Source organism: Bufo bufo, chromosome 2 (assembly GCF_905171765.1).
Source record: "Bufo bufo chromosome 2, aBufBuf1.1, whole genome shotgun sequence".
Lineage (NCBI taxonomy): Eukaryota > Metazoa > Chordata > Amphibia > Anura > Bufonidae > Bufo > Bufo bufo.
Window position 1 is genome coordinate 641677173 of NC_053390.1, and position 17755 is coordinate 641694927.

The 17755-nt window shown below is 46.1% G+C and overlaps 1 protein-coding gene across 2 annotated transcripts in view; it reads left to right on the forward strand.

The window, feature by feature from the left end:
- SMARCA5 (SWI/SNF related, matrix associated, actin dependent regulator of chromatin, subfamily a, member 5) overlaps positions 1-15649 on the forward strand; it is a 38014-nt gene extending 22365 nt beyond the window's left edge. For both annotated transcript variants that reach the window (XM_040418502.1, XM_040418501.1), the window contains 13 exons: positions 514-635; positions 710-862; positions 7982-8114; positions 9694-9842; positions 9941-10060; positions 10664-10774; positions 10877-10990; positions 11081-11203; positions 11524-11656; positions 13887-14005; positions 14086-14298; positions 14567-14677; positions 15195-15649. In XM_040418502.1, coding sequence (XP_040274436.1) covers positions 514-635; positions 710-862; positions 7982-8114; positions 9694-9842; positions 9941-10060; positions 10664-10774; positions 10877-10990; positions 11081-11203; positions 11524-11656; positions 13887-14005; positions 14086-14298; positions 14567-14677; positions 15195-15263 — 1670 coding nt within the window. In that variant the 3' untranslated portion in view covers positions 15264-15649. The remainder of the gene's footprint in view (positions 1-513; positions 636-709; positions 863-7981; positions 8115-9693; positions 9843-9940; positions 10061-10663; positions 10775-10876; positions 10991-11080; positions 11204-11523; positions 11657-13886; positions 14006-14085; positions 14299-14566; positions 14678-15194) is intronic.
- The last annotated feature ends 2106 nt before the right edge of the window (positions 15650-17755 follow it).

The following is a 17755-nucleotide window of genomic DNA, read 5'->3' on the forward strand; positions in this document are numbered from 1 at the left end:
TGCTTCCATTATTATTTATTTATTTTTGTGCAGTAATAGTCTACAAGATGTTTCACTAAAATTGTTAAAGGAAATCTTATGTCATACCTCACAGTAGTGCCGCGGCCTTCTCAGTTTTGGCCATATGATGTAATGTCCATTGGTCACATGACCTAGGCACAGCTCAGCCCCATTGACGTGAATAGGGCTGAGCTGTGATACCAAGCATGTACAATGTACGGCGCTGAGCTTTGTAACCTGAGGGAAGGCTGTTGCTTTGTGAGCTGATCGGTGGGATCCCGGGTGTTGGACCTCCACTGATCGGGTTATGATTTATTCAGAGGATAGGTCATCAGTTGAAAAATCTCAGTGAACCCCTTTTATGTAAATGTACAAAAACAAAAAAACAGGCATATGTAATGGAAGTCTAGGTTTTCGGAGTTACATTTTTAACCTGCATGCCTTACGATATTGTTACATTTTATAAGTGCTGTATGACTTTATTTTTTTTTTATTTTTATTTCCATTAAATAGGTTCTCGTGTGCTGGTATTCAGCCAGATGACAAGAGTCTTGGATATCTTGGAAGATTATTGCATGTGGCGAAATTATGAATATTGCCGTCTGGATGGACAAACGCCGCACGATGATAGACAAGTTAGTATTTCCGTTTGTTTTAGTTTGTTATAGTTGTGTTAAAGAACTTTGCTCTAATTGTATTTATCTTGCAGGAATCCATCTTGGCTTTTAATGATCCGGAGAGCACAAAATTTCTATTTATGTTGAGCACACGTGCTGGTGGACTTGGTATTAACCTCGCTACAGCTGATGTTGTCATAATATATGATTCTGACTGGAACCCCCAAGTAGATCTTCAGGCCATGGTAGGTTTACCAAATTTTATAGTAGATTGCTAACTTTTTTTTCTCGCCCAGTTTCCTTGGGGGACACAGAAGACCTTGGGTATAGCTCATCTCCATAGGAGGCGTGACACTAAGTGAAAGCTGTTAAGCCCCTCCTCCACAGCTATACCCTCAGCCTGGAGAGAGAGACTGCCAGTTTTTTGCTTAGTGTCCAAGGAGGCAAGACACTCCCTGCTCTGCAGGGCTGGTTTCTCCTTGTTTAAATTTTAGTTTTTTCTTTTCTTTTTGTTCCAGATCATCAGGGATAACAGAGACGCACTAGACCTCTCTGTTCTCCCGGGGTTGAGCTGCGCCAGTGCCGGTCACCCGCACTGCTGCCTCCCCCCACAGAAGACAAGGTGGATCAGGGCAGCCCAGCTCCCCTACATCCCGCCAGCGCAAGGGTCGCCCGCACGCCAAGTCCCTCTTCCAGCGTCCTGCCACTACGGTGCCAGTAGCTGAAGGGGCGACCCTGCTGGAATGGACCGAGGGTGAAGACGGCTGTGGTAAGAGATTGGCTTCTCCAGCCCTACGTCTCCCACCCCCCCACCCTGGTCTCCTGCGCGCCTGACCCCCATATTGGGCCTCTAGTCCCCTGCTGGATCTATGCTGGCCCCTGGGGTGCCGCAGAGCGGCAATCTCCTTCTGCCCCCTTCCTGCCTGGGACATGCAGCCAATGGCTGTCTCCACAGCCAGCTACAGAAGCGGCAACATAGTTTATTTCTTTATCAGCACAGGCACCCGGTCTCTGGGTCCCCCCCTACATCTCCTACCGGAGTGTTGCTCCAGGCCTGAGGCTCCTGACGGCTGTGGAGTAAGGCCTCGCCTCCGGCCGACATTGGTATTCCGGTGCGGCAGGGCGCCGCGGCCTGCCAGGCCGCCATTCCGGGTCCCTGACTTTTCCGGCCGGCGGGGTGGGCTCCCGCGGCCGGCAAGCCGCCATTCCGAGCAAGCCGCCATTCTGGGCCCCTGACTCTTCCGGCCGGCGGGGTGGGCTCCCGCGGCCGGCAAGCCGCCATTCTGGGCCCCTGACTCCTCCGGCCGGCGGGGTGGGCTCCCGCGGCCGGCTTTGGGCTTGACTTCTAGGCCCAGCAGGCCCCGGCCGACCGTCGGTGCCGGTCGGTGGGGCTCCGCAAATTTTGGCCCAGGCTTCGCGGCCTGCTGGGCCGCAATTCCGACCGGCCCGCGGGGTGGGCACCCGCGGCCGGTTTGATGCGCCACTCCGCCTCAGGTCCTGGCGGTACATACCGGGCGCCGCAAATTTAGTCCCCGGCTTCACGGCCTACTAGGCCGCAAAATTCCGGCCTCTGGTGGAGGGGGCGGGAACTTCTCCAGGCGCGAATTTTTCCCGCCGGGAGGTTCCTCCGCCCCCAGGGGATCGCAGCGCCGCCCTCCAGGCCGGATCCATGTTAACCCTTTGGGTACAGGCCGGATCCCAATGGGCCGGTATGGCTGGCCCCCCTTTTTCCTTTTTCCTGACTATCTGTGCCCCTATATGGTGGCACCCTTTAGCCTCAGAGAGGCTGTGTTTTTAATAAAAAAAAAAAAAAAAAAAAAGAAATAATAATAAATATATATATATATATATATATATATAATAATAATAACAGATTTCTTTTGGACTGCGCAGGACGCTGCAGCCTCATCAGTAGTGCTGCATGTCTGCATGCCCTCTTTCCACAGGCGGCATAGTGTTGCGCTCCCAACCTGCGTCGCTGCTAGGGCATTTCCCCTTTTAGGCGGTTTTCCTGCCCTCTTCCAGGATACGGCGCTGGCCAAGTGCATGCGGCCCTTCCGTAGGCAGCATTCATCATCTCTCCAGTTATGGTGCCTGCCATGTGCATCCCCCCCCTCCTAGGCGGGATACTGCACTCTCCCTGGCTCCCGGCTGGCCATGTGCATGACCCCCTTTTAGGCGGAATACTGCACCTTCACCGGATACGGTGCTGGCCATGTGCACGACCCCCTTCCATAGGCGGAATGCTGCACTCTCTCTATGGATTTGCTGCCGGCCATGTGCACGACCCCCTTCTCTAGGCGGAACGCTGCACTCTCGCTGGATTCACTGCCGGCCATGTGCGTCACCCCCTTCCATGGGCGGAACGCAGCGCTCTCACTGGATTCGTTGTCGGCCATGCGTGTGACCCCCTTCCATGGGCGGAAGGCAGCGCTCTCACTGGATTAGTTGCCGATCATGTGCATGACCCCCCCTTTTTAGGCGGAATACTGCACTCTCACCGGATACGGTACTGGCTATGTGCACGACCCCCTTCCATAGGCGGAACGCTGCACTCTCTCTGATGGGCTATGATGTACTTATGTACTATGTTACTATGCTGCACTCTCACTGGTTTCGCTGCCAGCCATAGGCATGACTCAGGCAGCATACATACATCCCTCTGTCTGTGGTGTTTTCTCGCAGGTACGTTACTGGCCATGTGCATGTACCCCATACATGGCGGGGTGCTTGCACTCTCGCTGGATCCGCTGTCGGCCATATGCATGACCCCTCTTCCGTGGGCGGTGTACGCACTCTCGCTGGATTCGCTGCCTGCCATGGGCATGCCTTCCTTCCTCAGGTGACATACATACATTCTCACTGACTGTGTTTGTCTCTCACCAGTACGTTGCTGGCCATGTGTATGACTCCCATACATGGCGGGTGCACGCACTCTCCCTGGATGAGATGCTGGCCATGTGCATTACCCCCCCTTTTTGTCTGGGCGGCATGCTACACTCTCACCGGATACCTTGCTGGCCATGAGCATGGCCCTCTAACATGGGTGGAACGCTTGCACTCCCATTGGATACGGTGCTGGCCTTGTGCGTGACCACCCCACATTCCATGGGCAGAATTTGGCACGCTCATGAGATTCACGGCTGTCCTTGTATGGCTGTGCTGGACTTGTACATGTCCCCCTTCATTGGCAGAGTAGTTGCACTCTCGCTAAGTCAGTGTTGGGTGTATTATTGCACACTCACTTAATGCTAGGATAACCCTGTGCATGTTCCCCTTTCACTAGGTGGACCTCCTGCGTTCCTGCTGGATTATATGGTATGTCCTGCTTCTCTGAAGTAGGTACGGCCTTAGGCATCACTCCCTTTTGGGACCGGCCTTTGCACTCTTGCCGACTGCAGTTTGCCAGATACAATTTCCCCTCTTTCGGGGCGGACTGCTTGCGTTCCATCGCATGCTATACTAGGCTTGTGCATAACTCCCTTGCAGGTTGCACTTTGCAATTACGTACATGCTGTGGCACTCTGTGGCGAGCCCCCTTTTTCGCTGAATTAACCTTTTGCAGTGAGCGGACGTTCTTGTGCGTTGTTTGGGCCGTGTATGCCTTCTCCTCCTGTAGGTGGGTTGGCCTTCTCACTGCTTACGAGCTGCTCGTACGTATGCCTCATCTGCTTCCTGCGGCATACTTTTGTTTTCTTGGGATACGATGCTTGCCGCAAGCCTTGCACTCGTCTCTAAGGAGTTCATTCTGTCCACCTGACCCGGACGGGCTCTACTTGCTCTATGCTGCACGGAGCTGGGTGGTACTCATTCTTTTAGTTGGCCCTTCATCCCAGGGAGTGTTCGTGGTTCCTAGATGCGTGCCCATTCGTCCTTCCGCGGTATTGCTTCCCTGCGCTAGTGGTCACATGGTCGAGAGTGCTGTTGTCTGGAGCGCCCCTCGAATTCTTCGTTGGCTCTGGCAGGACTGCGGTTCCCTTGCCTGCTCAAATTTCCTCCTCTTCGGATGTAGTGTGGTATGAGTCCTTCCTCTTGGCGCCTCTACGCTTCAGTCTGATCTGCTACCAAGTGCGGGCTGCTTTTCTCGGGAAGGTCACCCAAATTCTCTTGGGTGCTCGATTACCCAGGTCGGAGGACCTCCACCTTGGGTTCTTCAGGGTATTCGCCTTCTGCGAGGCGGTGAACCGGGCATCTCGCAGTGTAGCAGGGTTCTGCTTTTGAGCTGTCCTATGGCTTCCCTGTTGCCCACTCCTCCGTTCGGTTGGAGGGTGTTATGCCGGCCTCTGTCTCGACTACCTTATCTCGCTGGCTCTGTTTGGCTCCCGCTCGGTACAGATCACTCCGATGTGGCTTCTGTCCCGCCAGACTTCAGAGGCTGTTCCTTCACTGTCCTCCCCTCTGGGAAGAGCATGGTTGTTCATGTGGATGGTTCCGGTGTTCCTTTTGGCCTCGTTCTGTCTCCCTTGTTCACACTGGCTGTATTGGCTGTGCCTATTTACCGAGTCTACCGCGTTCTGTCCTCCCGCTGAGTGCAGATTGCGTGGTCCATTCTAAGACAATGGTCCTGCTGTAGACTTACCTTCTCGGTAACTTGGGGGGACTACCTTTCGGTCCAGATTGTCCTTTGATCTCCCACACCGGGACTGTAGAACATGGCTACATCAGCATGGACTTTAGCCTGTCTTGTCCTGGCATCTGGCGGATACTGGGCGGACCCTTTGGTTCCGTTCCGTCTGTCCTTCTGCTCCCCCACTGGGTGGATACGGGACAACGTTGCTCGGGGGCCGACTGGACCAGTTTTGTCGACTTCTGCCCGTGTTACTGGTCTGCGCCTGATCACATTGGGTTTTCGCCCGCTTGCCAGGCGACTCCAGCGGGTTCGCTATTGTCCGCTCCTGGCTGTATTTTCGTCCAGGATCTGTCGTAAGACTTATGGTTTTTTTGTCTGGGGTTCTGTGGGAAGCTGTGCATTCCCCACTCTGACTTTTTCTCTCCCCATGGTTCTGTCTTTTTTCCAGTCCGGCCTGGACCTGGGACTGAGATTCCTTTACTTGAGGTGTCAAGTGTCAGCGCTGTTCTTCCTCTTCCAGCGTTCCCCGGCCCTCTGGGCCTGTCAAGACCTTCTTACTTGAAATGGCTCTTGGGTTCCTCTGTACTGTCCTTCGGTACCGCCCTGGGAACTACATACTGAGCTCTCGGCGCTCCAATCTTTTCCTTGGAGCCGTTACAGAAGTTCTCTCTACCCCGCCTGTCCTGTACGGTTGTGTTTCCGTATCAGTCGTGTCTCTGACGGGTGCCTGAATGGCCCCTTTTTTTGTTCTGAGCCTTCTGTCTTTTCCCAGGACAGGGCTGTTTCTACATCCCGTTCCTTCCTTCTGAAGGTGGTGTTGCCTTTCGCTTCAACACTTCACCGATTTGGACGTTGTTTGGGCCTTGCCGGTTTTACTTGGAGATCTCCGACTCTTGTCGACGTTCGGTCTCTTGGGTTTCCTGGAGGTCCGCGCTTAGAGTTGACGGACTCCAGGGTCGTTTTCCTCCGCTTTATCAGATTGGCTATTGCTGAGGTTACCGCACCGAGGGCAGGATTCTGCCTTTGCTGTCACCGTTCATTTCACCAGAGCGGTCGGTGCCTCCTGGGCCGGAGGTATTGGGCTTCGGCCATGCATTTGAGCAAGGCGGCCACAGGTCTTCCTTGCACGCTTTACAGAGTTCTACAGGGTGCATACTCTGGCTTCGGCGTATGCTGCTTTGGTCCGCCTGGGTCTGCAGGCGGCGGTTCCTTGATGCCTTCGGGTGCTTCGCCTTGGAGCTGTGGTCCCTCCCCTTTTGGACTGCTTTTGAACGTCCCAAGGTCTTCTGTGTCCCCCAAGGAAACTGGGCGAGAAAACGAGATTTTTGTATAACTTACCAGTAAAATCTCTTTCTCGCTCTTTCCTTGGGGGACACAGCACCCACCCATTCATTGTTTTTCTCTACACGGTTTCAGAGTTTGTGTTACCCGTTGGGTAGTTGGCTTGTTGGTTCTTTGTTGGACTTTGCCTTTTCTCACTGCTTGGACACGCAACTGGCAGTCTCTCTCTCCAGGCTGAGGGTATAGCTGTGGAGGAGGGGCTTAACAGCTTTCACTTAGTGTCACGCCTCCTATGGAGATGAGCTATACCCAAGGTCTTCTGTGTCCCCCAAGGAAAGAGCGAGAAAGAGATTTTACTGGTAAGTTATACAAAAATCTCGTTTTTTGCTTGAGTGTTCTGCATTGGGTTAGTTTAGTGGTAGTGATTACATGGTCTTATGTGCTATAATATAAAAGCAGATCAGCTATTTAAAGGGTTTGTGTCATGATATAAATATATCCCCTATCCTTGATATGGAATGCAATAGTGGTCTGACCATTGAGACCTCCATTGATAACCAGACTCTGTTATAACCAAACTCTGTTTGAAAGGAGGGACAGGTACACACTCAATCTGTTCATCTCTATGGGATACCATACTGATCTTTGGGGTACCCATTAGTCGTACCCCCACTGATTGGTACTCCTCTCTACTTGATGACAGCGTGTATTAATGCCGGAAAATATTATGACAAACAGAACAAAAGTCTTGTGCTGGTATTGAATAACTGATCGTTATACTATTAACATAAGGGACCTCTTACTACCGCTTTTCTAATTGACTGCCGACAATGTATATGCTCATATACCTTAACACTGAGAAAGGGGTCATGAGACAGGAGGGAACTTGTGAATACAGCTTATTCAAAAACATGAGTCAACTATGTCTGGCCAATGTAGCTGCTTTCAAGATGGGAAGCCTTAACATATTTTAGACCTAGTGGCACGTGTCAAAATTAATATATGGCAAATTAAAATAAAGTTTAACATAAAAATGTGATTTAAACAATATATCATTTTCTGATGATACACTTCCCGTGTATTTGCAGAGCAGAAAGAGTTGTTTATTCTGAATACCATCACAGAACTGCTCTAAACTTGACATATAGCCCTTATTCCTGAACTTCTCTCAGCTCATACACAGTCATGGGTCAATTCTTATCAACCAGAATTGAGCTGAGGGTTTGAGCTATTAGTCATTCAGAGATATCTATCTATCTATCTATCCATCTATCTCAGAGCAGTTTTGTGATTGGATTCAGAGTAAAGAGAAATCCTGCTACTCTGGATATACACAGATGGCTGTACAGGAAAGGCTGTTGAAAGGTGTCCACGGTGCATACATTTTATGTTACTTTTAAACATGATCTATAAAGACAAATCAAATTTTTAGTCTAAAGCGATAATCATTTGACTGAATTAATTCCCTCTGACATTAAAATGATATTTTACATAATGGCTTTGTATCTTTTAGGACCGAGCACACAGAATTGGGCAGACGAAAACTGTGCGAGTGTTTAGATTCATTACAGACAACACAGTAGAAGAGCGTATTGTGGAGAGAGCGGAGATGAAACTACGCCTGGATTCCATAGTTATTCAACAAGGTATGGTTTCTGTGTGAACAAGAAAAGCGCTTCTCACTGATCTGAGCACCTAGACAATCTGCTAGTGAACATACTCAACCTTGCTACAGGTTGTTTGTATGCGGTTTACAGCAGGTTAACCCAGCGAGCTATACGCCAAAGAAAGTTAAATTACCATTTTCAGACTGGTCACATTTATAATATGGAGAGAAATGCATCATTTAAAGAGGTTTTTCGTTAGTAGAATACGGATGATCTATCCTCTGAGGATTCCTCAGGATAGGTAATGGGTGTGTGACTCTGGCACTGCTACTGATCAGCTGTTTGAAGCATAGCGCTGTACATTGTGTAGAGGCTGTGTTTGGTGTTGCAGCGTAGGCCCCTTTACTTGGCCTGAGCTGATCATAGGCCATGTGACCAATGAACGTAATGTCACTGGCCTAAGAGGCCACAGCGCTTTCCAGGCCACAGTGGCATCTTGAAACAACTGATCGTGGGGTGCCGTGAAATCTTACCCCCTGCTGATCGGATATTGATCATCTATCTTGAATAGGTCAGCAATAATTTGATTCTGGAAAAACCCCTTTAAATTATTAACCCCTTAACGACTGCCCACTATTTCTGATAGGTTGTGGTGCAGGTCCTCAGTTTGCATCTTTTTGGTGTCACTGCAGCTGAGGGACGGTTAAAGGCTGCTGCAGTGTTCCTGCGCTGAGACCCGGCTGTTAGTGCAGTATCTGCTTGGCAGAAGCTCTGGTCCCGGCGGTTAACTGTTGCTCATGCTACACTCCATGGCTTGATCAAAGGAGACTTGACTCTGCAATCGGGTCTCCCAGCAACCTGACTGGAGCAATCCGCAGTCAGTCCTGAGGACCTATGAGACACCCCAGGGCTTTCTGCTTGGTAAGCCTGCTGTTGGGGCACACTAGTCTTGTCCTAACAGCAGCCTATGTTATATGGACACGGGATACTTGAGTATGCTAACACTTTTTAATACATTATGCTCTAAGTCCTAAATTGTCCCAAAATCCCCCAAAAGTTGCAAATGTAATTTAAAAATCAACATTTATTGCAAAGTACATTTTGTTGTGCACACATTTAAAATGACTATTTGGTATCCACGTGACTATAATCTAAATAATGTAATTAACAGGATTTTTTGTATGTAGTATGAACAATGTAAAAAAAAAAATACGGGCACCAAGCAAGTCCTCAGACACCCACACTAATGAAAAAATAAAAATGTTATGGCTCTTGAGATGCAGAGGGGGGGAAAAAAACAAATTGTTTTTTTTTTCTTTTCAGGCCTGGTCACCAAGGGGTTAAATTGCAATAATCATATTGGTTATCAAAATGAAAGGATTATTCATTGCTAGTGGCCACAAGCAGTCAGACTTGTATGTTTCCACAGATTTTGACTGCCTGGCTTCCTCTCTGTGGGACCATAGCCTTAACTTGTATGATAAGCCTCATACACAGAGTTCAGGAGAAATTGTTCCAATCTTCCCTACTGATATGTAATCGGATATGGTCATCTATTATTATAATTTTTTTTTTTTTTTTAAAGCTGTGTCTAATTAATCCAATATATTTAAAACAGGAAGGTTGGTGGACCAGAACTTGAATAAGCTAGGGAAGGATGAAATGCTGCAGATGATTCGACATGGAGCCACACACGTGTTTGCCTCAAAGGACAGTGAAATCACTGATGAAGATATAGATGCCATCTTGGAAAGGGGAGAAAGGAAGGTATGCGCATGTCTTCAACGTTCAAGTGTTGTATGCTTAAATGATTTTACTAAAATTTGTTTTCAACATCTGTTATGATTTGGATTTTCCCAACCTAGACGGCAGAACTCAAAGAGAAACTTTCAAACATGGGTGAAAGTTCACTGAGAAACTTCACTGTGGATACGGAGTCCAGTGTGTATAACTTTGAAGGTGAAGATTACAGAGAAAAGCAAAAGGTAATATTTTTTTTTTGGTATCTGTATAATAATTTTGAAACCAGCCATCTTTAACAGTAACTTAAACGATGTGGCTGGTTGTCTGTGAGGATTAATACAACTAAGGCTACTTTCACAATAGCTTTTTTTGCGGATCCATCATGTATCTGCAAAAACGCTTCTGTTACAATACAACCGTATGCCTCCGTCATGAACGGATCCGGTTGTATTAGGTCTTCTATAGTCATGACTGATCAGTCTTGAACACCATTTAAAGTCAATGGGGGACAGATCAGTTTTCTATTGTGTCAGAAAACGGATCCGTCCCCATTGACTTACATTGTGTGCCAGGACGGATCCGTTTGCCTCTGCTTCGTCAGGTGCACGGCAGAGCGGAATGGTTACTGAATGGAGGCAAACTGATGCATTCTGAGCGGATCCTTTTCCTGATCCGTTTTGGACCGCTTTTGAGAGCCCTGAACGGATCTCACAAACGGAAAGCCAAAACGCCAGTGTGAAAGTAGCCTTATGTAATTTTCTGTGGAAAAAAATGTTTGTGTGGAGAGAGGGTCAATGGATGTAGCATAAAAAAAAATTAACTTATTTTTATTTTTTATTTCCTAGATGGCATTTACTGAGTGGATTGAGCCACCAAAACGTGAAAGAAAGGCAAACTATGCTGTGGATGCCTATTTTAGAGAAGCACTTCGTGTCAGTGAGCCCAAAATACCAAAAGTATGTATCTACTTGGTTCTTTTTTGCGACTCTATGTGAAGTGCCATCATGTGTGCCAAGCATCCTGCAGGTCTGTTTTATGTATTTTGTTTTTAATTTTAGGCTCCACGTCCCCCAAAGCAGCCCAGTGTTCAGGACTTCCAGTTCTTCCCTCCACGATTGTTTGAGTTGCTGGAAAAAGAAATTCTATATTATAGAAAAACCATTGGATATAAGGTACCTCTTAAATTTTTGTCTATCAAGTCTTATCGGTTTTTGTCAAAATGAAATGCTGTTGCACTATTTTACTATTTTCTGCTTCCTCAGGTGCCTCGCAATCCAGAATTGCCTAATGCAGCCCAGGTGCAAAAGGAGGAACAGTTAAAAATTGACGAAGCAGAACCACTTAATGATGAAGAGCTAGAAGAAAAGGAGAAGCTGCTAACACAGGTGTGTGAGGAAGTCGGATACTGGTGTGCCCTGAACACTGCATGTAAAACCTGTGGCGATTATAGGCACCATAGTGAGAGTTTTCAGTGAAAGCAATTCCGAAAACCATGCTTTGTGGTGATGGTGGCTCTGGTTTCTGTTCCATCACCACTGGCTCTTAGGAGAATACTTCCTGAAGAAAAATCTTTATAATTCTGTCTTTTGGACTGGATCATTTATTGAATGGGATGTGGGTGGCAAACATGCCACAGTGGCATGCCTTGTTTATAAGTGTGACCCATGGGATACGGCATCTGTGTAAACTGATTTTTCTCTTAAAGGGCTTCACCAATTGGAACAAGAGAGATTTCAATCAGTTTATTAAAGCTAATGAAAAATGGGGAAGAGATGACATTGAAAACATTGCCCGTGAAGTAGAAGGCAAGACTCCTGATGATGTAATGGAGTATTCAGGTAATTATTTTCCCTCCACCGCTTCTATTAAGTTGCTGCTGCTTAAATGGTTTTTCCAAGATAGGTTATTAATATCAGATCGGTGGGGGTCCGACACACTGTATCCCTGCCATCGGCAACTTGAAGAGAAGGCTGCGCTCCATGTGAGTGCTGTCTTCCCATCATGGTTTACCTGCTCACCGCTGCAATGGCAAGCCATCCCATTCACTACTCTTCCTATTCCAGTGTATAGGAAGGAGCCATTACCATAGAAGTGAATGGGATGTCGTCTTGTAATTACACCTGGTCGCCGCTGCGATGTTTGCGAGCAGGCAAACAACAAAGGGAAGGCAGGTGTCGAGTGTTGGATCCCCGCTGATCTGATATTGATAACCTATCCTGTGGATAGATGAATATTAAAATCCCAGAAAACCCTGGTTGACCTTTTTATTTCTACTCTGGTATTGCTTTTATTTTTTTATCCCATGTGTTTATTGCTATTAAAGTAAATCTGTCGCATGTTTAAAGGGCTTCTGTCACCCCACTAAAGTCTTTTTTTTTTTTTGGGCTAGTTAAATTACTTATACTGCGATATATGAAAATATAATGCTCTTACTTTGATTCAGCAGTTTCTTCTAAAAATGAACTTTTATAATATGTAAATTAGGTCTCTACCAGCAAGTAGGGCGGCTACTTGCTGGTAGCAGCTGCAGAAAACCACCCTCTCGTCGTGTTGATTGACAGGGCCAGCCGGGATCTCCTCCCCTGGCCAGCCCTGTCGGCATTTCAAAAATCGCGCGCCTGTGTTCATTCGGCGCAGGCGCTCTGAGATGAGGAGGCTCGCCTCCTCAGCACTCCCTCAGTGCGCCTGCGCCGATGACGTCTTCTATTTCGGTGATGTCATCGGCGCAGGCGCACTGAGGGAGTTCTGAGGAGGCAAGCCTCCTCATCTCAGAGCGCCTGCGCCAAATGAACACAGGCGCGCGATTTTTGAAATGCCGACAGGGCTGGCCAGGGGAGGAGATCCCGGCTGGCCCTGTCAATCAACACGACGAGAGGGTGGTTTTCTGCAGCTGCTACCAGCAAGTAGCCGCCCTACTTGCTGGTAGAGACCTAATTTACATATGATAAAAGTTCGTTTTTAGAAGAAACTGCTGAATCAAAGTAAGTAAGAGCATTATATTTTCATATATCGCAGGATAAGTAATTTAACTAGCCCTAAAAAAAACTGACTTTAGTGGGGTGACAGAAGCCCTTTAATTGCTGCTAGGTTATTGCACATGGGATTAATGTGTATTTGTCTGCTCTATTCCTTAAGATGTTTGACAACCACTGTGAATATAGGCAGCTACACAGCAGCCATCAGTCAGTGAGGTTGCAACTTGTGTTAAATACTATCTTTTCAGTACTTAAAGGGAGTCTCTTGTTTTTCACTATAACTATCGAGTGGCCATCAGAAAGTTTTATAAGCATTCTAAACATTTTCCTGTGTGTTATTTCAATGCCCAGGAAAAGCACATTTCTTTGATTCCCAAGTGCCCATCTGGGCAGGCTTTCCTGCTTTCGGCTCTTCACCCAGCCTCCCGAAGGCTTCCTCCCGTCTCCCCTGGCATCACCCTTGATGCAGATCCAAATCTTATGCTTTTTACAGCCAACTGGGAGTAAGCCATTCTCCAGAAGCCTAAGCCACAGTGCATGCGCACAACAGCTCCCTAAGGCGCTCACCCACAGAAGGGATTGTAATGGCCAGGTGCCAGAAGCACACCACACTGTGCCTGCATGAGATTTGGATCTGCATTGGAGTGATGGCAGGGGAGAGGGAGCTTTTGGTAGGTTAGGGACGGAGTGTAAAGCAGGGAAGACTGGCCTTTCTAGGAACTTTGCAAAGGAAAGCCCGTCCAGCTGGGAGCTGTTTTCCAAAGGAATAAATCTACTGTTCCTGGAGATTGAAATAACACACAAAAGACTTAAATGTATGTTTCCAATGCTTATCAACATACTGATTAACATTGATGGTAGTTATAATATTGAAAAATAGGTGACAGACTCAATTTATGCAGAGAAATGTTACTTTATTTGTAATTATTGTTAATGCTTTTACACTAGCATTTCACCAGCCTTGTTGAATACCTTGCAGAGGTATGAAAAGATGAACCTGTGGGAATTATGAAGAGATCAGTAGATAAGAGCCCAGACGGATGTTTTATAAAGGCAATTACATAATCAAGGTTTTTCTTTGCTTGTCTTTCAGCTGTGTTTTGGGAAAGATGTAATGAGCTCCAAGACATAGAGAAGATCATGGCCCAAATAGAAAGGGGAGAAGCAAGGATACAGAGGAGAATAAGCATAAAGAAAGCATTGGACACAAAGGTAATCGGGCGTTTTCTTACTACCTGGATCTTGTGGCCAGAATGTGGTGTATGACTTTTTTTTTTTTTTTTTTTTTTTAGATTGGTCGATACAAGGCGCCCTTTCATCAGTTGAGGATATCTTATGGCACCAACAAGGGCAAAAATTACACAGAGGAAGAAGATCGTTTTCTTATCTGCATGCTGCACAAACTTGGTTTTGATAAAGAAAATGTGTATGATGAACTCAGGCAGTGCATTAGGAACTGTCCTCAGTTCAGATTTGACTGGTTCCTGAAATCAAGGACTGCAATGGTGAGCCTTTTCTGGAAATCTTCAAATGTATACGTTAGTGACCCTGTATGCAAAAACACAATTGAATTTGCTAAACTGCTTTTACCTTTTGTCGTGAACACCTTTTTTGAGCTTCTCTCCCAGATGAAAGGAGTTTATGAAAGATAAATATGAAAACCTAACCAGTTTACTGCTAGAGGAGGTTCCTCTTGGTTCCTTGCATAAAAGGGTTGAACACGTTGGATGAAAAGTTGTCTGAAGTACATAAACTTGTTTGCTTAATATATAGGAACTACAAAGAAGATGCAATACTCTGATCACTTTAATTGAAAGGGAAAACCTTGAATTGGAGGAGAAGGAAAAAGCTGAGAAAAAGAAACGTGGTCCAAAGAGTTCTTCAGTAAGTGTTTTTTTTGTTTGTTTTTTTTAAAAATCAAGAATATAATTTTTTGGGTTCTAAATTCTGTACTTATTTTATATTGTGGCTGTGAAAGATTTCAGTTTTTCTGCAAGTTTTAGTCCCTTACTTCCGGTTACATAGCTGCAATGTACTTCACATTCTTTGGAAGCTGTATAAATCTGTTTTTAGTTTGCTTACCTTGGCTTGATAAAAGCTGCAAGTGGCCATGTTGTATAAGTAATACAGATCTGTCACTAGAGCAGGCAAAATTAGAATTGTGGCGTTTGGTAGTATTGGCATGCTCTAGCACTGCTTATAGTTCTTTATGCAACTATAGCGTTGTGAGAACCTTGTGGCTGCATCCTTGATGTCTCGTATATTTAAAGTGTTGGGCTTAAGGCCACCTGGTAATTCTTAACTTGCTGCCCATGTGAACAGACTTGCATGCCATTTACATTTTACAGTCCTGTTACTGGAAGCCATGAATCATAATGTTCAATGTAACTTCTTGTTGCAGGCTCAGAAACGAAAAATGGATGGTGCTCCAGATGGCAGAGGGGGGAGAAGAAAGAAGCTTAAGCTTTGAAGTGTATATTCTGTATTCAATAAGTTTTCAGAAGTAGTTCTTTGCTTTACGGGTCTTCATAAGATGTGTACTGTACACTGATCGCATATAATGTCATTCAACGACATCAGGTTCATCTGTTTATTACACTAGAATCGTAGTACTTATTGTAGTAAATTCTCCTTTTTTTTTTTTTTTAAATACGACAGCTGTGCTGGACATTTTTTACCATTCACATTTGAAGTAATAAAACAGACTTCGTCAGATGTGTTATTGTTATTGTCTGCCTTTTTTTCCTTCTCTACTGCTAAGTAGATTGTAATTAACTGTAAAAACTATTTTTGTATAAACTTTTGTTTATCTACATTGTTCAGATGAATACATATTTTCTTTGTCTGGTAAATTCATAAGTTTGCTTCAGTGTCGTGTTTTTTTAAATATTTACTCTGGCTCTGAGTACACGTAATGGGTTAGTAGTGTTAGTATCGCTCACTTAGAACACGGGTGTACAACAGTTATTGGTCCAAATCGTCAAACTGGACTATTCACGAGGGAAGCAATAAAAACTTGGCATAGTTCCTGCCTGGCTGAGGAATTAAGTTTTTTTTTTTTGTTGGTTTTTACAAGTTACAAAAACAGCAACTCCTATAAACTACAATGGAAAGACACCTTCACATGCAGCTATCTATTTTGTAGTCTCCTGGAGCACTCTGGGAAACTCAGACAGGGATGAAAACACTACAAAAGAATACTAGTCATACTTTTTATGAGGAATACTACTATAACAGCAGTGCGCATGCACACAAAGCTGATGCCCTCAGTGGTTATTGCAGTGCACATGCCCGGACCCAGTGGTGAATTGTGCACGCTTGGGAGCTGGAGAGGATGACTACAGGGCTGGCCAGACAAGGCGGGGGAGGAGTTAGGAGCGCAAAACACTGATGGCCCTGGGCACTTAGCTAGAACGCCACCTCTAGGCACTTGCGAATCCTCATTTGCATACCATTAAAACCTTGTTTTTACAGCTTTAGCAAAGGTACCTGTGTTTAAGAAGGCTATAAAGCAGTGTAGAATGTGAAAAGTTGTTGAGACTCCCTTTAAGTGGTGTGGGATAGAAGATGCAGTTATAGCCACTGCCAAATTTAGAGCCTTTTGCAGTGATAAGTATAGCCTTTAATGTTTCATGATGAGTAACGCTATTGACCATGTGGCAACAGTGTGAATATGCCCCAGTTCAGTACATGAAGGGGCAGTGGAGCAGATAGTGAGACATGAAGAGGAGGCTAAAGATGATTGTAGCATTTCTTAAGTTTCCTTTATAGACCAAGCTAGTGGCATAGTTGCCTTCTGGATCTTATTGGCCCATTGATACTGAAGAAATAATGGTATCTGTCTTTTGGATGCGTTGAGAGCTCTTCCACCATCAAGTTTGTGCCATTCCTCCTGTTCCTAGCCTTGTGGAGCTGGAAACGAAACAAATCTGGGTAATGTTCTTTGTTGATGAAACCTTAGGAAAGGAAGCAATAATGGCTTGAAAAATTAGACCATGTCTTAAGTTGCTGTAAGCTTGTAGCTTACTAACATTCTTTGCAGAGGTGAAGGTAACTAACAGGAAGGTTTTGAAAATGATGACCCTGAGAGAAGATCAAGTGATGATTAGCTAGAACTAGGTCCCGAGCAGGTGCAGGGCAATTAAATGCTGGACTGAATTTTTTTTTAGGGCTCTAAAGAAAGTCCTGAAAAGATGGTTAGAAAGCTCACTTTCTAACCTTGCATTGATGGTGGTTGTAGGGCTTCTGGCAGCTAACGTAGCATTAACAGTATCATAAGCTTGCCACCATCTCTTCTCTCTCTCCCCCCCCCCCCCCCCCCCCAGTTATGTCCCTAGCACCAGTGCAAAGGGTGCCTCCCCCTAGGGCCCTCTATATATAAAACGTGTCCCAGGTGTAGGAATGCTGAGTGGTATAGTGCGGCCTAAAATGTCTGTGTCTCATGGTGCTCCTACCTGGATACGGCTGGACCCCAGGCTTTGGCTCTGAAGCAATACATAGGGGTAATGATTGAGAGATTTGAAAAAAAGATTGAGTCCAGACCTTGTATGTAGTTGAACAGCAGCTTTACTTGAATAAACATTCTCAAACTGTAGGCTTTGTTTTGGTCCCAGCAGGCTTTAGCATTAAACTGGCAGGCTTGCTCAATAACTCTGTTTGCTTTTTCTCTGCTGTACTGACAGGCTTGCTTAATATTCTGTTGCTTCTGCATGCTGCACTTCTCTCTTTGGTCTGACTTAGGGTTATGCCAGGGAACTTTCCTCCTGGCTTCTGAGGCTTTTAGCTTTGGCCTCCATGGCCAGCAGAGCTTAAGGTGCTCTGACTGGCGTGGGCATGTCCAGCAGAGACTTGCTCCGGTACACCCTTCCCCTAGCAGGGGGTAAGCTAGACTTGGGATGGGCAAACTGCGGTTCTCCAGCTGTTGTAAAACAACTTCCCAGTCTGCCTACATCTATCAGCCTA